The sequence below is a fragment of the Labrus mixtus genome, chromosome 11 (assembly GCF_963584025.1).
Source record: "Labrus mixtus chromosome 11, fLabMix1.1, whole genome shotgun sequence".
Lineage (NCBI taxonomy): Eukaryota > Metazoa > Chordata > Actinopteri > Labriformes > Labridae > Labrus > Labrus mixtus.
The window spans coordinates 1,096,031-1,116,373 of NC_083622.1; the positions used below are offsets into that span (position 1 = coordinate 1,096,031).

At 43.5% G+C, this 20,343-nt stretch overlaps 1 protein-coding gene across 1 annotated transcript in view; it reads right to left on the reverse strand.

Annotated features, from left to right (window-relative positions):
- LOC132983256 (N-acetylglucosamine-1-phosphodiester alpha-N-acetylglucosaminidase-like) overlaps nucleotides 1–19,466 on the reverse strand; it is a 24,746-nt gene extending 5,280 nt beyond the window's left edge. The window contains exons 1-10 of the mRNA XM_061049505.1: nucleotides 19,305–19,466; nucleotides 16,000–16,205; nucleotides 14,629–14,896; nucleotides 10,642–10,781; nucleotides 7,387–7,495; nucleotides 4,604–4,732; nucleotides 4,299–4,504; nucleotides 3,767–3,814; nucleotides 3,035–3,163; nucleotides 2,768–2,899 (exon numbers count right to left, since the gene is read on the reverse strand). Coding sequence (XP_060905488.1) covers nucleotides 2,768–2,899; nucleotides 3,035–3,163; nucleotides 3,767–3,814; nucleotides 4,299–4,504; nucleotides 4,604–4,732; nucleotides 7,387–7,495; nucleotides 10,642–10,781; nucleotides 14,629–14,896; nucleotides 16,000–16,205; nucleotides 19,305–19,390 — 1,453 coding nt within the window. The 5' untranslated portion in view covers nucleotides 19,391–19,466. The remainder of the gene's footprint in view (nucleotides 1–2,767; nucleotides 2,900–3,034; nucleotides 3,164–3,766; nucleotides 3,815–4,298; nucleotides 4,505–4,603; nucleotides 4,733–7,386; nucleotides 7,496–10,641; nucleotides 10,782–14,628; nucleotides 14,897–15,999; nucleotides 16,206–19,304) is intronic.
- Nucleotides 19,467–20,343: the final 877 nt, after the last annotated feature.

A 20,343-nucleotide genomic window follows, 5' to 3' on the forward strand; every position in this document is an offset into this window, starting at 1 on the left:
CCGGCTCAAGTCCCGGTGCGGACCAAGCATTGAAGTTGGTCTGGTAGCTGGAGAGGTGTCAGATCACCTCCTGAGCACTGCCACGGTGCCCCTGAGCAAGGCACCAAACCCCCTCCCCACCATCAGCTCAGGAGCGCCCACTGTGGGCCGCCCCGTCACTCTGACATCTCTCCATTAGTGCATGTTCATACGATCCTGTTTGTGTGCATGTGTGTGTTCATGACTACAGAGTGTAAAAACTGAAATTTCCCCTTGTGGGGATCAATAAAATATATATATTATATTCATATTCTGGTTTTATATGCTCTTTAGTGTGTTTTCCAAGTGTCCTGTACATGTTTAGGCACATCTATGTGCAAAAATTCAAAGTCTGCAGAAACGCGGCTTCACCTACGTCCTCCTGTTAGCTGTAGCATTAGCTGCATGTAACGCTCGGTTCTAGCCCCCCTCGATAAAAATGTGTAAGTCCGACGTGATTGTCATTGTGTGATCACTGATCTAAGCCCATTGGCTCGTTGTGGTAAGCCCTGCAGCTCATGTTGCACGCCCGTTAACTTCTGTAGCACGCCCACGATATGCCGTAGCATGCGGTAGCACAGTAGTGCTAAGGTGCTAATGTTTATGCTCCCCTCGGAGCCAAAGTGGCTGCATTCCCAATATGGTAAAAGAGGCGGGACATTTCCGAGAACCGTGCTGAGCAACTGACCAATTACGGCAGAGCAGACAGGCCGACCAATCAGATCAGACTTGGCACACGTCGGTGCGTGGAGCGGCAGTTCATGAAAACAGACACTTTATAAAAACTTTAGCTATTGTGAACATACTTTAGTAGCTACATAGATTAAATATACGAACCCCAAAAAGGGCAGAATATGACCTCTTTAAGATGTAACTGTTGAGTTTATTAGCAGCTTAGTCGTCTTTTTCTGTAATTAAATCAGTCAGACCGATGGTATCGTGCAAGTTCTCTCTGTGGAGGTGTTTTCATGTTATTTTCAGTCAGAAACTATCACATAGTGTGTTGTTATCGTCTGGTAACAAAGGTACTCCTGGAGGCGTCCATGTTGCTTTTCCGACTTGCAACTGGAACACAGTTTACTCGGGTGTGACGTCATTCCCAATTCTCACCACCGAGTTCTGAGGTAAATGGAACGCGTTGTGTGTGTACGTTTACTGCAAGCTACTGCAAGCTACTGCACGCTAGCACAAGCTAACCGCCGGTGTTTTGCTGCATTCCTCAGGAGACCCCCCCGACCCCCCTCCTGCCTGACAGGGATAGTCTCCCCCTGTGAGGTGCATGTGTGAACAACCAGGTCAGGAGAATATCCAGAGCAGTCCTCCTGAAATTATCTAGATATTTACAGTAGTGCAGATGTGAAAACAGCTAATGTTGCATCTCACCTCCTCCTCCTCCTCCTCCTCCTCCTCCTCCTCCTCCTCCTGCATCATTCAGCCCGTCCTCTGATCTCCTTTTTTAACGTGCTCACCGCCACAGAAACCGGGTCAAACTTACACGCGGCTGCAGAAATAATTGGCCTCTACACACCCAACCTCGCAGCATGAACAACATAAACGTCATCAAACGCATTTCAACAACAAAAGAAGAGGACGTCACACACACACCCACTGAATCAGCATCTTACTCCTCTGCTCTCTGGGCGACGGTACAGAGCACTCAGTTCAATTCAGACTACTTTACTAATCGCTCTTTGGTCATTTGGTTTGACGCAGCTTGTACTAGGAAAAGTGCTAAAATAAAGAATATGACCAAAGAGGAGATACTCAAGTTAAAGACGCTGATAAGTGATCAACCCGAGTGGATAAAAACACAATAAAAAGACAGTTAGTCAAATAAAAGAATAAAAGATCTGTAACATTATAACAACCTGAGGAGCATTCAGTCATCTGATTACAGAGCGGATGAAACATTTAGAAAGACGGTTCAGTTTTTTTCAGTTCAAACATAATGGCATCGGAGAAAATACACAAGTAAGCACAGGACCAGAAGAATCTCAAATACTTTCTGGCTTTCAGAGGATCTGCTGGTTACAGAAGGAATTCTACCAGGCTCAACCAAGCCATAACTGCCCTCAAAGGAAGAATGTGTGACTTTTTGATCCAGTAGATGTCGCCCTTGAGCTCCAGCATGAAACCAAAACAAACTGCTGTTAGGCCACGCCTCCTCCATACTGAAGCCTCCGCTCTCCTCCAGAGACACACCTCAAGCTCTCCTCTACTCACGTTCAAACAAGGACGTCAAGCGGCGGACAAAATTGTCCTTGCCTTGAGCTGCATTGTTGTGTTAGCATGCTAATGTTAGCGCTCTTTAGTTAGCTCGTAGCTTCACATTGTTGTGTTAGCATGCTAATGTTAGCGCTCTTCAGTTAGCTCGTAGCTTCACATTTCATGTAAACTGACACAGAATGAGCGTGATCTAAAAACTCTTACTAACATCCAAATAATCAGTGAGTATGTTCTTCTTCTTCTCTCTAGTTCTTGACTAAAACAGCTTTTATACACAAGGGGAGGAGCCGGCCGTCCCGTCCATGTAAACACGGCTCTGACAACAACACAGCCAGCGGGACTCGAGCTTCTCCCTCATTGTAGACAGTCATGACTCAGAGACACATTTACACAGGACAGACTTTATGATTTATTTATGTGGAACATGTTGCACATTCTTCCTTTAACAGAAGGCGTCTCTGAATAGGTTGTGTGTGTGTGTGTGTGTGTGTGTGTGTGTGTGTGTGTGTGTGTGTGTGTGTACCTCTCTGTAAGGTGTTGTTGGTCTCTCCTGGCAGTGTGGCGTTACAGCTTCCTGTCTGAGGGTCACATGGACACTGATTTTCACAGCGACACTCCAGAGAGCAGGACGGGCCGAAGAACCCCAGAGGACACACTGACGGAGAAGAAGAGACAAAGTTAACGAGATGAAACGGCGAGGTCTTCATCACACTACACCTCACATTGTCTGAATAAAGACGAACTCGATACGATTGGTTGTCATTGGTTGTAGCGTGGGAAGCGGCTCTACCTCGTTCACAGGTGCTGCCGTGGAAACCAGAGAGGCAGGCGCAGCGTCCACGGACGGGGTCGCAGGAACCACCGTTGATACAGGTGCAGGTTTTATTGCAGCCGTCACCATAGAAACCGGGGAGGCACTCTTCGGACAGGAGGAGAAATCAAAGTTACGACAACGCGGACTTCAAAGGTAGACGCTAACGATGAGATAGCCAAAATGACAACGCTAAATGCTAACGTTTTGGCCGGTGTGTGTGTGTGTGTGTGTGTGTGTGTGGGGTAAGCAGAGTGAAAGCCTGATGCCGATAGCTACGTTAAGCGGGACGCAGTGTAGCCCGCCAATAAATTCAACAAAGAAGAAGAACGTGACACAGTAAAAAAAAGGGTAACGAGGGAGGGCGTCCAGCTAAAGGTCAGCACCTCCGAGGTCGTCCATGGGGCGGAGCTACGTGCTGACATTAGTCTCAAAAAAAAAACAAAAAAAAACAGTCTTGAAATCTACGGGATATTTAAACATGGCGAGTTTTGTGTTTGTCCTTTATTACCGCTGTCATACACAAAATGAAGGTTATTTCGACCAATCAGCGGACTGCAGTGTTTCTATCTCCACCCTTCAGGCTCGGTGTGGTGCGCTTGGCGAACTAGGACAGTACAGATCGAATACTTTGGTACCATTCCCAACTTTGGACAGGGGAACAGAACCGTACTGAACCTGACCTCTCGGAGAAAACTCGGCTGGAGTTACCTTGGCTGCAGTTCTTTCCTCTCCATCCAGCATCACAGACACAACCGCCTGAAACACAGAAAAACAAAAACATAAAGCATGAGAGAGCAGCTCTGTGCAGATTTAGATGCTAAACATCTTTGCGTCTGAATATGATCAGCGCTGTATGATATGTGAATATGACCTTAAGATGGAGCAGTAGAGCGAGAATGATACACAGTTTTCTGGAGTAATTCGCGGTCGGGATTCATTCTTAGTGAAACAACAGTTATGCAATAATTCTTCCCTTTATGAAGGTTGAGTGTGTTTTAATGCCGTTTTCACACTTGCAGAAATCTCCAGAAAAACTCCTGATATTTGCAGGAGGAGCTGCATGTGTGAACGCAAACAGACACATTTTTCGCTCTGCCAGAACCCTAGTATTTTTTCTGCAGTGAGGGGGGCTGATTTGAGAATGCAGCAGGATATTCTCCGGAGAATTCAGCTCGCGCCAACAGGAGGGGGGAGTGATGTTTCTAAATGAAGACCTCTGATTCTCCACCTCCAAACTCACCGGCCGTGCAGACACCGTGGGGTTCACAGTCCGCCTGCTGACACACTAAAGAGTCACAGGCGTCTCCCTGCCAGCCCTGCTGACACCGACAGCGTCCGTCCACACACTCCCCGTGCCCGCTGCAGTTTGCCGGATTGCAGCGCCGCTGGTGAACGCACAGGATGGTGGAGACGCGACGACCACAGCGCCACCTGCCGTCTGGTATACTGGAGATGTGACAAAATAATAAAGACACCAAAAAGTCCAGAGAACGCCTTTTGAGAAGTAAAGAAAGGACTTTATTCCTCTTGGTTAAATTGTCTCACCAGTGATCAGACGGGTAGCTGGCTAATCTGCCATCAACCACATAGGTGGAGGACCCGCCTCCGTCCAGGTTTATGGCGTTTATGATGCCATACTGCTTCAGAGTGTCAGCAACCTCCCACAGGCTCATTCTGCACAGAGACACACGATTAAAGGACATTTATTACAGACTGTGATGAAAAGAAACACTGAGACTACAAAATGATTGTTGGTCCTTGTTGGTGGGATTCAGTGTAGTGTCTGTGATAATTGATGTAGATTTTAAAGGAGACATATTATGAAAAATCCTCTTGTACAGTGTTTCTGAACATCTATCTGGGTAACCTGAGAGTCTACTGACCCACAACATGTGAAATAAATCCATCCAGTCCTTTGTTTGTGGTCTGCATAAGTCTTACAACACAGAGAAAAATGCTCTGTTTCAAATGTGCTCTCCTTGTGATGTCACAGTGGGATTCTGGTAAATAAAAAAATCCCCTCCCCTGGTATCTCCACCCATGGACTCCACCCCCAGACTAGAACAAAACTTTTGCGCAGGTCCACCATTTTTATTCTCTCTACAGAGGAGTGATGTCTACGGGGAAAACTCGGGGGGGGGGGGGGGGTCATTACATTTAAAGAGACACACACACCAAAACGGAGCGTTCTGAGAGAGCTGGTTTATACAGGGTCACAAACCTCCTCTGGTGCTTGATTCATGTTATATTTTGACCAAAGCACAGCACAGATGTTTCATTTAGACCACAGGGGGACTGTTTGAAAAGGTGGAGGAGGGGACTGTTTGAAAAGGTGGAGGAGGGGGATAATATGTCCTCTTTAATGTAATGGTAAAAATGGATTTAGGTGCATATATTAAAATGCAAGATTGCTAACTTCCTCGAGCTTGGCTGATGTCGTTCATGCTGTTAGGGGCTGAACTTTAATTCTATTCTTCAGTCTTAGACTTGGATCTATAAAAGCATGTGTGGCGGTCCTCTCACAGTGCATCATATTCTCCAGAGGGTCAGCATGTGAGTGGGAGGTCTTGGTCAGGTCTGAGTTGTGCTCGTCTGATATTGAGCAGCAGAGATAAACACAGCACAGCGTACATGCACACACATGTCAGCTTGTTGTGCTTTCAAAGCCGGATCATTAACACAAACACATCAATCTCAAGAGCTGCTGCAGGTCTGACGGGTCACTGCAGGGGGGTGGGGGATTGGATCAATACGATCGATGGGCTGAGGAGACGTGAGGCCGTTAGCGTTAGTTCATCTCGTAAAGTAACCCTGTTACTGCCCATTTATCACCTATACAATCAGGTTATTTTTACTCTCTCCATCTTTTGTTTTTTCTTCTTCAAGTCGACCTGCATCGTTCTTCTCAATAACACTAATGAAGATGCATTAGCCTCCATACATCTCAAATATCAACGCATGCATTAAATTCTCCTTTACTGTAAAAGGACAGACACATATTTAAAGGGACATATCCTCCTCCTCTTCTTCAGTGTAAATAAGTCTCAGAGCTCCTCAAAACATGTGTGTGAAGTGTCTTGTTCTAAATCCACTCTGATCCTGTATTTGATCATGTCTATAAACCCTTCTATTTCAGCCCTGCTCAGAACAGGCTGTTTCTGTGTCTGTACCTTTAAATATGCAAATGAGCTGTGTCTGACCACGCCCCCTCTCTGGAAGGGCTTGGGTGTACTCTGGTCTTTCTCGCTCCATGTCCTATTGTTTACGGTGAGAAGGCAGACTCAGAGGGCAGAACAAACACCTAGCTGTGGGAGTGTCCCCCACCTGGGGGAGGGGCTACTGCCCTTTGTGATGTCATGAAGGGAAAATCTCCAAACGGCCTGTTTGAGCACACATTTTCTGAAAAGTGGAGCAGGAAAAAGATGGAGAGGATGGACTTTTCTCATCATTGGGGGGTTTGTAGACAGACTAGAGACACATATTAGAGTTAGAGGAACATGGATTTTACAAAATATGACCTTTAAAGGACTATTCTGGTATTTTTTCATGTGCTCCAGATGAAAGTGTGTCCACTAAAGGATGCTGTTGTTATCCGTGACAGGCTCAGGTGTTTACTCTAAATGTGTGACAGCATTACAGAAAGAGATAAACCTTTGTCTTCAAGAGTGAGATGATTGTTTAAACGTTTAAATTGCTGGCTCTGAAGACAGGGATGTTGATCTTTAGACTTTTGGTTTTGGACTAAAATACTCTCTGGGTGTCGGCAGTAAAGTGTTCAGGTATGAAAAGTAAGCGTTGATTGTAGAGTCAGATTGTAGTTTGGCAGTTTGGCCGTCACTCTCTCAGTGTTTTGGATCTGCTCTGAGGTAAATTGCCGTGCTTCGGCATCCAGCAAAAATAGAAGCCTCGCTCCATGTCCTGTTGTTTACGGTGAGAAGGCAGACTCAGAGGGCAGAACAAACACCTAGCTGTGGGAGTGTCACCCACCTGGGGGAGGGGCTACAACAGTTCTGGGATAAAGAGCTTGTTTTCTGTTTTTGGCTCTGTTGTGGTTCCTTACAAAAAAATCAGGCGAGCACATTTACTCCTCTAACTTCTTGTGAGTCACTTTAATGGAATAACTTATCATCTGTTTTCTGACATGCACATCTGTGTCTGCCCTCTCTTCAGTCCCCAGACGGAGGCCGACTCGTTCATCCACTTAACCCGGCCGTTCATAAAATATGTGTCTCCTATTTCACTCGCCTGGTTCAGCAGATACTTACTGTAGTGGAGAACATGAGCCAGTTGCTCTGGATAAAAGCCCGTCAGAGTTTTATGTTCCTCACCCTCTTATTCCCGTCTGACCGTCGATCTGAAACAGAATCAGCCTGCCCTCTGCGTCGTGACCCACCACCGTCCTCGCCGACACCACGTCCGCAAATTTACGGAAGAATCCTGTGAAAGAAAATAAAAATATATATTTGTGATTTAATCTAGAGAGAGAGCGATAGGGAGAGGGAGAGAGAGAGATAAAGAGAGAGAGAGAGGGAGAAAGAGAGAGAAGGAGAGATAAAGAGAGAGAGAGGGAGAAAGAGAGAGAAGGAGAGATAAAGAGAGAGAGAGAGACAGAGAGAGAGAGAGAGAAAGAGAGAGAAAGAGGGAGAGACAGAGAGTGAGAGGGAGAGATAAAGAGAGAGAGAGAGGGAGAGATAAAGAGAGAGTGACAGAGAGAGAGACAGAGAGAGAGACAGAGAAAGAGAGAGAGAAAGAGAGAGGGAGAGACAGAGAGAGAGAAAGAGAGAAAGAAAGAGAGAGAGTGACAGGGAGAGATAAAGAGAGAGAGAGAGAGAGAGAGAGCGAGTGGGGAACGACATGCTGGAGAGGAGTCACAGGGCGGATTCAAACCCCAGCCCCCCGCTTGGAGGACTACAGCTTCCGTACATGGGGCGACCACACTAACCACTAGGGCTACCAACGCCCTTTATGATAGAAGAGATATAAACGCACAGTATGTAAATTCCACCACCAGGGGGCTCTCAATCAAAACAATGACAAAAAGACGATGTCGAGGCTGGCAGGGAATCATGGGAGTGATTCTCTCTTCTACCCCCAAGATGAAAACGAACTCCAAGTTGACTGTAGTCATGACGACCGGGCGAAACCGACCATGAGGAAGAGAATATGTTTACAACGACAGCTTTCAGGAGCAGCTCAAGCTTCCTTATGCAGCAGTCTTTGACGAAACATCTGGTGTTTCCACGGCAACAATAAACATTCTACAATTCACTTAGCAGACTCTTTTATCCAAAGCGACGTACATCAGAGAGGAAGAACAACACAAGCAAGGATCTAGAAAAAAGGGAACAATGTCAGTAAGAGCAAACGATCAGCTTTGAGTCTGATTGGACACACAGGTGCTGACAGGAAGTGACCAGAGGCAAAGCACAACATTGAGGGCAGTTCTTGAGAGCTCTAATCAGTATAGAAACCATCTTATAAGTCGTCGTTATCAAACAAAAACCATCGTGTGATCTGCAGAGTCCCTCTGCACCTTTAAGAAAAAGCTAAAGACCCAGCTCTTTCATGAATACCTACTAACTTAATGATGATGGTCTCCATATTATTGATGATGATGATGGTAATGACGATGGTTTTTGTTTGATAACGACGACTTATAAGATGGTTTCTATACTGATTAGAGCTCTCAAGAACTGCCCTCAATGTTGTGCTTTGCCTCTGGTCACTTCCTGTCAGCACCTGTGTGTCCAATCAGACTCAAAGCTGATCGTTTGCTCTTACTGACATTGTTCCCTTTTTTCTAGATCCTTGCTTGTGTTGTACTTACTCTCTGATGTACGTCGCTTTGGATAAAAGAGTCTGCTAAGTGAATTGTAGAATTGTAGAAATATCAGAAATAAATAGATCGATTAGGAGCTGGATGAACGGGCAGACCGCCTGCAGAGTTTCATAACACATTCATGAGTTGATTCAAAGCGGAGGTCACCTTTCAGTAAATGGAGACAGATCAGTTCTGAGGAGAGTTTTCTCCTGCTGTATTACCGTGTGTGTGTGTGTGTGTGTGTGTGTGTGTGTGTGTGTGTGTGTGTGTGTGTGTGTGTGTGTGTGTTTCTTTTATTTCTGTGGTATTTGTGTCAAGATGAAGGCGTGACCTGACGTAAACCCCGGGCTGCTCCACATAGTTGTCATAGTTCCTCCTCACACACATGGCAGCGACCTGTTGTGTCGCTTTGTTTGGGAGTCACTTAAGGTCGCAGGCGAGCGTCTGTGTTATGCAAACACGGCAGATAAAGTGACACTTGATTACTGCTGGACTAAAAAGACGATCTAGTTTCTGTGTCTCACTCTTCTGGATGAGCTCGGGGTTAACTGAGGGCGTTAAGGAGAGAGAGAGAGGGAGCGGTGAGATAATGTCACTCAAGTCGGATGAGCTGAAGTTCAAAGAAAACCTCGATAAAGGTCTGAACAGCTGCTGATACCGAGACCAGAGTTATCTGTCCGTTACCATGGAAACGCCTGTCCTGAACAAACCCGACAAACGGCTCGGTTGTCAAAACGGTTGATACTTTTCATAGCCTCTGTTCTTTTAGTTATCGATAGTATTGAAAAACAAAACACTAAGCCACGCTTTACTGTAACTCCACTGTTTGCAATAACGAGCGACTTTTCAGACATTTATTAGCGCTCATTACTCGTTACTTTCACCTCAAAAAGCCGACAACAACACAAGGTGTAATGACACTGATTGGGAGGGCGGGGTTATACCATAGACTGTAAAACCCAGCCGCCATGTTGGAAATGCTGTCTCAGTCTAACTTTCAGTCAACCTAACGACAGGCTGAGAGCTGGAGCTGAGGCGGGTTTTAAACCTCCTGACAAACCGTTACACCGCGCCCACCTGTCAATCAGGTCAGCTACACGCCTTATTGTGAATAACTCTTATCCTTCATCAAATCAAAACTGATGAGTCATCAAAACATTCACCCCCCGTACAGTGTGTGTCCATCGAGACATGAGCTAATCACACCTATTTGGTTTTTTGAACCAGGCTGTAAACATGTTCATCTCTGCTGTAAAAACAGGCTTTTTAGAATGGGTGTGTATGTGACTTCCTGTGCTTCTGCAGCCAGCCTCTAGTGGACACTCCAGGAACTGCAGGATTTTACACTTCTGCATCGGCTTAATTTTTCAAGACTTGAGGTTGCTGCCGAAACGTTGCCAATAAATGTTTGGTTGCAGGCTAAGACAATGTAAGAGAGTTTTCCTTTACGTTTTTGATGGACACATTGCTCTCCTATGAACCTGACTTATGAAATGGATGTGCAAAGTATTTTCTATTTTGATATTTATTCAATCTAGCCGTCGATTAACGGGCGATTTGTTGCAGATGACCAGCTCTACTTCCTCTGGTTCCTCTCTCTTTCACCTCTGCGTCCCGACCAGCCGGCATTGCTCTCATGACTTCTTTTCTCTCCTATTGAACCTGATTCTCATTTCTCCTGCAGCATGTTTTTCTTGTCAACAAACCCTTCTTCCTCTCTCTCTACGCTGCTCACTGTCTCCTCTGAATGTGCAGTACGTACCCGTCTCCTGTGTTTTGTCACACTCGGCCTGCAGACTCTGGTTGATGTAAACCTCTCCGTTCCTCAGCAGCCACACCACGCCGCTGATCAGCTGAACAAACGGGTTGGACTGGTCCAAAACCTCTTCCTGGGACAGAAACCTGAGAAGGAAACCGTCAGAACATCAACAGATCTTATTAGGGGATGTAAAGATGAATCCTGATAAATAAATCTCAGTAACATGGTGAATGTCAGCAGCTGCAGAGCAGGATTTAGAAATCGAGGACGCACCACTGTCTTTCAAATCAGAGGTGAGGAAGCATTTTGGCTTCACCAAGACAGAAAATGAAAGAGGTGAGAAGATAACAGACGAAACAAAAAAGACAGACAAAAACTGTGTGCAAATATTGCAAGAAGACAGAGAGTTACACAAATAACACAACCAACATGATGCAGCATTTAATTCACACCACAACAAGAAGCTCCAATCACCTCCCCTTGTTGAGAGAAAATAAACATTAAAAGGTCAAAGCACACTAACAAGCGGGTTTGAGCCCCTAAAGGAAAACTTTCAGTCATAATTTGTCTCATTTTGTAAAATAAATCCTGAGGGAATCGTTACAGCCTTAGTTCCTCCAGCTGGATATTTGTATAACAGTTTACAATCCTGATCTAGATCTACACTCTGCTTATCAAACACTTGGACCTGTGCTGTTGTCTGAAACTCGATCTTAATCAGACGGAACAGAGTGTTTGTTCTGCAGGTGGAGAGATGAACAGTTTGTTCACACTGCAGGTGAGTCATCAACACGTCATCACAGGTCTATTGATCGTCTAAGAGCTGTAACTAATAACTGGGAGGAGAAGGAGGAGGAGGGGTGATAGATAAATAAATAAGACACAGGGTGAGAGGTGTGATCGTGAGGAGACTTAAGTGCAGAGAAGAGACAAAAGACAAACACATGTGAGTGATGAGGATGAAAACCTCACAGCAACATGAGCCGAATTCAAGAATAATTTACAACCTTTCTGTGTTCTAACCTCTCTTTATTTTTCAAAAGCATCTCCAATATTGATCCTAGTTTGAGCACGTTTCTGCTCGTGGAGCTTATTAGAAACATGCAGAGGCTTTTTAGGTCGAGTACAATCACTTCTATCTGAACCACTTCTCTTGCCCGCTTCCATCGCTGCAACACCTGTTGACCTGATAACTGCTCTCATATCTGACAAACCGAGGGGCGTCCAAAACGGCCATGTGGGGGGGTGTCTTAAAACCGCCTACCTTCTCTGGTCCAAACAAATCCAGAGCATTCAGGAGCAGAATCTAAAGTTAGAAGGAGGACATACTGGCTGCTGCATTGTTGTCAGAGAAGCCAGCACTTCAACATGTTTCCTTAATGATCAGATAGTAAGATACCTTTATCATCTACCTCTCTACACATCTCACTGACTGGAGCTAAGAAACAACAAGGCCTCGAAGGAAAGACACCTTCCTTTCACAGAAGGAGAAACCACAGAAACAAACTCGATCACTTAGTCGAACATTTATTTTGCTGAAGGGTTAGTTGACAATTTTTCGAGGACTGTTTTTCTTGTGACCCAGCAGACACAGCTCATGAAAACCAGAACGTCTTCAGCACGTCTCTGCAGCTTCGTGTCTCTCAGTCTGAACTCAACTTTAAACTCCAAACATGATGTGTTGGCTTCTGGCCTGGTGTCACACTGTTCAGTTACACAACCGTCACGGCGCTGCACTCTGAGCTTATTTTTACCGCTCTACTGTTTCCTCTACTTCTAGGGAAAGGGATCAACTTACCTTAAATTATCTAACCCCTTAAATTAGCAGCCAAAAAGTGTTTTATATTTAAACACAGCTACAGTATGAGAGTGTGAAACCAGCTGGTGGAATCACTGATGGGGGATTTTTACATTTGAATTTGTTTAAGTTTGTAAAAGTTGTTTTTGTATTTGAATGTTTTTCTTCGAGCTCACCTGCAGGTTAAAATGAGCGTCCTTGTGTGACATTAAGACCTCTGCACGACTTCTTCATGAGGACAGTGGCTCCGTTATCACTCACCTCGTCATAAATGACCTGAGAGATCTCTGCCTTATCAGAAAGTATGACCCTCTTATGGAAACTGTTTTTGGATCAATATGATGATGAATTTAAAGGTCATATATGATGCTAAACCCACTTCACTATGTTCCTCTAACTCTAATATGTGTCCCTAGTCCATCCTCTCCGTCTTTTGCCTGCTCCACTTTTCAGAAAATGTGTGCTCAAACAGGCCGTTTGGAGATTTGTTTTTTGAGGCCGTGTCCTGAAAAGTCCGATTTGACAGGTTTCTATCAGAGCTGTGCAATTTATTATCTCAATTTTATCGTTCTAGCTAGATGACACTTTTCCATAAACACACAGCCGTGCTTCCTCCCTCAGCATATGTACATTGCTCCTATTAGATGGAGGCCTGCGTATAATGTTGATGCTTTAAAACCATTTTGATTCAGTTAGCTGAAGCTGCAGCGAGCTATTGCTACCTTTGGATTTCTCTAGTGTCAGTTAAAGTCTTCACTCTTCACACTTAAATGTAATATAAATCAAGTATATCCTCTGAAAATAACTCTGTGAGTAATGACTGTCTACAATGGGTGTAACACCCGAGTCCCACTGTCTGTGATGTTTTCAGAGTCCTATCTTCAGTTTGTTTACATCGCCAGGACGGCCGGCTGACTCCTCCCCTCGTGTATAAAAGTTGTTTAATTGAGGGACTAGAGAAAAGAAGAATAACATACTGTACTCACTGCTTAACTGTGTTTCTAGATCACGCTCATTTCAGGTAAATTTACATGCAGTGTGAAGATACGAGCATAATAAAGATCACTAGCATTAGCATGCTAACACAACAATGCAGCGCGAGTTGTTTTGGTTTCATGCTGGTGCTCAAGGGCGACATCTGCTGGATCAAAAAATCACATATAAAGCCTTTAAGTGGATGAAAATAAAAAGTTTTGGGGATTTATTTGGATTCAGGAGGGGCATGGTGTATAAAACATTGAGAACAGCAGATAGCTAAAGAACCTGAGTTGAACCTGTTATCGCAGATTCTTCTCGTATCGTGCAGCCCTCGTTTGCACCCAGCTTGTGTTTTTCTACATGCATCCTTATTTTGTTCCAGCTTCACTTTTCCTAGACATTTGACCCTCAACACCCACACAAACTGTTGCATAAAATATTGCTCCATGCCACTTCTTGAATATGTCAACTTTTGGACCCGTGTGTGATGCAACAGCTGGGTTTGTTTACACCTGGTCAGAGTGACTCATTCACCTGTGGACGAGGTCAGACGTGTTTTTCAACAAGGAAATACATATTTTAGAAAATCAAGATTCCTGGTAATTCTATCTTTATCCAAACCCACAGCTTAAACTGGAACTCCCTCTTGGGTTAAGACTCTGAGCGGGTCACAAACAGCTCGTTATCTTTCTGCAGCCTCGATCTGCTGAGGTGAAATCAAGTCCAGGAGTCGTCAAAAAAATCCACAAAGTGTGCTCAACAACAGCTGTGTGTTTTTAACTATGTAAACAGACGGATATTAAAGCTTCAGAAGAGTCGATATCTGTGTGAGTTTTATGATCTTTATCTCAGAGAGCAATGCACGCTGTGAGAGACAGAAATAATCGGCTCGTCGGACTTTGCTCTCGCTGGATGTTGCCTTGAAGCTTAAAAAAAGAGAGAATCCATCTGCAACTTTAGGTGAAGATATGTCGCAAGACTGGTGATAACTGGTGATGAATGGTGGCAAGAGCTTTATCAAAAAAAGAAAGGTGTTGACATCATTTTGCTTCAGTGATTCCTGAAGTCGTGCTGCACCTTCAGGAATTTCTTAAGCTTCAAATCTACGGCCGCACGTTGTGAAACAATCTCTAGAATAGTCAGATTTGTTGTTTCTGACTGAGCTTCATAAACACATCTCGTAGTAAATGTATCTGTGGTTTATCGTCTCTTACCCGAACACCAGGGTGCCGTCCTCCCTGATCCCAAACTGAGCATTCTGAATCCCGCCGCTGTCCTGCACCAGCCTGCCGTCGCTCACCAGGTTCCCGTGACACTCGCTTGTTTTTGTGTTGAAGAAGCCCCCGTTCTGAGCGTACAGACATCCTGCAGCCGCCGCCGTTTCCTCCACGGTGGCTCTCTGATTCATCCCGCAGCCGCCCGGACCGCCCGGCTCCAACACCGACACCGTCCTCAGCGGGTCGTTGACCACCGTCATGTGACCTGGAGACGAAGGAAAGGCCTGAATTATAAACAGTAATACATAAATAAATGTAGCATCTTCTGAGCGACTGATAATAAGAGCATTTTGTTTATTATTGGACCGGGTGAAGGTGAAAGGGGCCACAAACTATTAAATCTTTAAAAGATTAAGAAAATGAGTGATGACATTTTTAAAATATACAACAATCAATTTATACCTGAGAGATCATTGAGGGGACAAGCCTCATTTACAACGATATCAAGTCAGTTCAGTATTCCCTCAGTGCTCCGTCTGCACCCCCTCCCCTCTGTGCTCCATCTAAAGCCACGCCCCCTCACTTACATGCACGAGCGCCGTCGCTCCAGAAGTGGACCTCAGCTCATCTCTTGCATTGTGTAGAAACTACGTCGTCTCATGTCTCATTCAGCGGTAAGTAAACTCACAGTACAAACTCCTAAAGTCATCGGTGACGAGCTTTGAGTGTGAGCTCGTTCATGTGAGGGGTAGAGAGCGAGCAGGGAGACAGGGAGGCGTCTGATTGGTTCATCAGATTGGTACCTCGTGGCAGACATTGGTCAAAGTTTTTACAGACTTACAAACTGATACAGATGATGGATTTTCTTTTCTCTCATTTTCTTTTTCAGAGAACATGAGTTATTAATTTCTGTCAGGACCTAAAGACAATTTACACCAAAATCTTAAAAAGTGAATCTGGAGGAAATGACCAACCCTGACTTTAATTAAATATTTATGGACTTTACTTTGAAAGTGGCGGTTTCAGACCCCTGAGTCCTAATAGGGAGTAGAAACTGTTCTATTGTGATGTTTTAAAAATCGTTCAGTCATAAAAATAAAGTTTAAAATGTATGCTAAAGATGTAATTTATGTGATGTAATTTAATTCACCTTTTCTGCATAACTTTATGGATTCATTTACGAGGTATTGAAGACTCAGACGTTTAAACGTGTATAACTTTACTAAAGAACAGTGTTTGTGTTGTTGTGCATGGATGGGTCAAAGGTCAGGGAGTAAATAAATATAGAAAATCAAGAGGTTCATCAGACGTGGATCAGATCCAGAGTCAACACAGATAATCACATCGGGTCTGAACTCCATCACTGACCGTAAACCCATCTGGAGCTCTGCGGCACGCTGGACACAAACACGGTGGACTCGGCCACCGGCAGCCCGCCGTGGCTCCTGGTCGGCCAGCTCTCGTGGGTGGTGTTGCCGTGGGTGACAGCCTGACAGTCCCTGACGTAGCGGTGTGAGTGGGCGGGGCCGTGACCCTCGGCGTACGGCAGCAGGAGGTCATCTTCCATTGAGATGCTGCGAGGAAAGAAAAAAAAAAGGTTGACTGAATATTTTTAAAAGAATAAAAAATAACTTAAAGACAATCGGTGCATCTCTAGCCGGACCCACAAAATGTTTAACCATTGAGACGCTGAGAGATTCATCAACATGATTATTATCTGTTGATGAACTTCTCCATGACTTGACTCATAGTTTTATGAAAACGCTCACACAGACACGACGGGATGATCTAACCTTAACCCAGAAAGAAAAGATAGAAAAATATAAAATTGAAATCCTCTGATTTAACTTTTCTGTCTCTGATAAAGTGAGCCAAATAAATATGTGAAATGTGACTTTGCAAAATGTAGAGGTTGTCTTTTGAAATATGCGGAATCAACTCGCAGTGTTTGAACTGATGTGGTTATGAGATATTGACGGACATAAAAACGGTGAAATGTTCATTTCTCTCATCAACAATCTGCACGCCAGATGTCAGAGTTCTCAAAAAAATCAATATGAGTCAGGGCCAGTGTGGGGCTGCTGCTGATGGTAAGAGCAGAGCTGTTTGTGTGTGTGTGTGTGTGTGTGTGTGTGTGTTTCTGTGTGTGTTTCTGTGTGTGTGTGTGTGTGTGTGTGTGTGTGTGTGTTTCTGTGTGTGTTTCTGTGTGTGTGTGTGTGTTTCTGTGTGTGTTTCTGTGTGTGTTTCTGTGTGTGTTTCTGTTTCTGTGTGTGTGTGTGTGTGTGTGTGTGTGTGTGTGTGTGTGTGTGTGTGTTTCTGTGTGTGTTTCTGTGTGTGTGTGTGTGTGTGTGTGTGTGTGTTTCTGTGTGTGTTTCTGTGTGTGTTTCTGTTTCTGTGTGTGTGTGTGTGTGTGTGTGTGTGTGTGTTTCTGTGTGTGTTTCTGTTTCTGTGTGTGTGTGTGTGTGTGTGTGTGTGTGTGTGTGTGTGTGTGTGTGTGTGTGTGTGTGTGTGTGTGTGTGACAGAAACCCTGTGCAGCACTCTGCTATAAAAACACTTTAATTTGCACTTCAATTTTACTGAACAGAAATTGGCAAACATGAAAACAAGGTCAGGTTAAGGTCACCACATGGGGGAGGAGACGACGGTTATGTAACTGCAATGTCAAGGCCGTATAGTGTGTGTGTGTGTGTGTGTGTGTGTGTGTGTGTGTGTGTTGTAAGACATGACTGCTTTGCAAAACAAGGTCAGGTTTTTACCTTACATCAACATGTCCTCACTTTTTATCTTTGTGTTTTTGTTCTTTTTGAATCCATTCAGGTTTGTGCAACATCTTGTTTTTTAAGCGTCTCTCTTCTCCCTGCACTTCCTCTTTCTGCAGAGTCCGTTTAAATCATCTCTGGCATCACTTGTACTTTATTGCGTTGGCATGTTTCTTATCAGTTTGTGCCTTAAACACACGGTATGTAAATTCTGCCGCCAGGGGTCAAAACAACAACAGACGATGACGTGGAGGCTGCAGGGCGGGGAATCATGGGAGTGATTCTCTCTGCTACAGATTGTGTACTTTATGTCATGCTTCATCAAGAAACAGAGATGCTGGGTTAAAAAGGCAAGGAACAGAGGAACTTTTAGAGCCCTGAGGTAGAATTATTTTTAAATAACAGCAACCTTCTGATGTCTGGAAAGGTAGCAGCCAGCCAAAAGTTCAAATACATTTCTATAGAATAATTTAAATAGGGCTGCACGGTGGTTTAGTGTTTCGTGCTTTTCCCTCACAGCGAGGAGGTTCCTGGTTTGAATCCCCGTCACATAACAAAGACTCTCTTCCAGCCCCACAGTCAGAGAACATCATAGTAATGTGAAGATTGGAACTGGTTTATGCGTTACATTAACGCACAGGACTTATTATCTTCTGTTTACATGCACACTGTGAGGAGACTTTTGCTGAAAGATATTTTTATTTTAAATCCTGCACAACTAGTGCTTCAAGTCCCATAGGTATTTCTCTAAACTTCAAAAATCTGCATTCAGCTTTAGCTTCCAAAAATGGGGAAAAATTTACAAAACCCTCTCAAGACTGACACTCTTGTTTCTTTGGACAAATTAAGACAATGATCTCAAACCTCTTGTCTGTAAAACGATCCTGTCTTTGTATCTCGAAATCTCTCAATGATTTTCAACACTTAAATAAAATGTATGAAATGAACTGCACCTTCTGTACATTTTGTGTTTTCAGGTGTTTTCTCCCTGTCAGCAGGAGAACTGGAGTCCTTTCCTTTTTTGTTTTGCACAAAAACACCAGGTCAAATTCCTCGTGTGTGTAAATGTACTTGGCAATAAAAAACGACTCTGATTCTGAAAACTCTGTTTCCCACTTTTAAAGTCAGCACCAAAGAATGGAAAGGAAAATTATTGAAGATTATATTTGCAAAACATTTTAAAGAAAACTCGATCAGAGGTGTTCTGGTTCAAGTTTATATTCTAGTCTATTTAAAAAAAATATCAGAAAAAAGTCAAAATCGTGCAGAATGTCTCAAAGCTGATGTTTTTCATAATCTTACATCACTTTTTATTATTTTGGGGGCTGCTGGGTAATTATTGTAACATGTGATTAAACAGCGCCATCGTGTGGCCTACAACTCAAACTACAGGCACAACTCAAACAGTTTACTTGAAGAATGAAACCAAAACATGTCGACAGGACAGGACAGGACTCACCTTTAGATAGGTTTAGTTACCTGCCGTGAAAACTGTGACGTCACAGTTAAGATTAAATGCTAATAAAGTGAAACATATAAAACAGCTTCAGTTGATATACTTTGTGTTTAATCAAATTTTACCTGTTTGAATGTTTACTCAGATTACAATTCTAAAGGTCAGTCAGTCAAAGAAGTGACCTTTGACCTGTGATAAGAGTTTAAACAGCCTCCTGACTGATTTAAAAACAGCTTCTGAATTAGTTCAGTTTTATGTTTGTAATAAAAACTGTTTCTTTAAATGTTAATATTTTTATCAAAAATGTTCTCATCCAGCGAGTTCAGCTGTCACTGAAAAAGGAACCGAAACTAGTTTGTACAGACTTCTGTCATTCTTCAGGCTAGGCTAACAGCTAGCAGGCTTACATTAGCGGCTAGCTCAAACCGGTAGCACCGGGGACGGGGGGGGGTCTTACCGGGTGTTTTTGGTCTCGGTCAGCCGGACGCAGAGCCACAGCAGCAGCAGACACGCTAACGGACATTTCACCGACACTTCTGCCATATGAGGAGGAGAACTAGCCTGCCAATCTCCCCTCTCCTCCCGGTGTTCCCCACATCGCCATCAAGCTAGCGCGCAGCTTCAATGTAAACAAACGAAACCAGGGGACTTCCGGTTGCTTACAAATTAAAAGCCGTAATGAGGAACAGTCGGAGCGATTTGTTTTTGTACATTAGACATTCTTAAAAAAAGGCTTTTACGTTGTGATATATTTCTCACTCTTCTTTAAATCTTTACTTTTATATTTTCGGTGTGCTTTTATTTATTGTTGGTTTTAAATTCATTTTTTTTAAGATAAATATCGAACATCAAATACTACAATTAAGTACAAGTTAAAAAGACTAGTCGTTTGCACAACCTTCTTCCTCAATGATCAAACAAGTTATTATGGAAAATATTAATTGTCCAGCAACTTTTTGTCTCCCAACAGAGATAAAAGTAATGTAAGAATATATTCATATTGATTATGTTAAGAAGGAAATTATAGTAAATTGTTTCGTCATGCATTAAAAAAACACATACATTAAAATTCTTATTCTCTTCTAACATTAACTTTTAAATTTTAGCTTCCTAATTTTGTTTTGATAGGAATATTTCCGGTATTTCTGACGTACTGTAGTAACTTGACGCTGTGTAGTCTCATGACTGTCACTAACTCCTGACTGAACAGCGTCACGCGTCACCTTTATCTGTTATAGGTGTTTTTACCTGTACGGCTCATACAGTATCATACAGTAATATTACCGTAACATTCTCGTACGTTGTGATTTATTTTAGAAGACGTTATTTGTCATTTTCAGCTTCTTCTGGAAAATGTTTTGAATTTCAATGTGACACATACAAATGAATATTTTCATTTGAATCTCGTTAAATATCTAGCAAAGTTTTACATTAATAAAGGTAAATATACCATAAAAAACACCACTTTCTGGCTTTTTGTAAAGAAACTTTCAAAT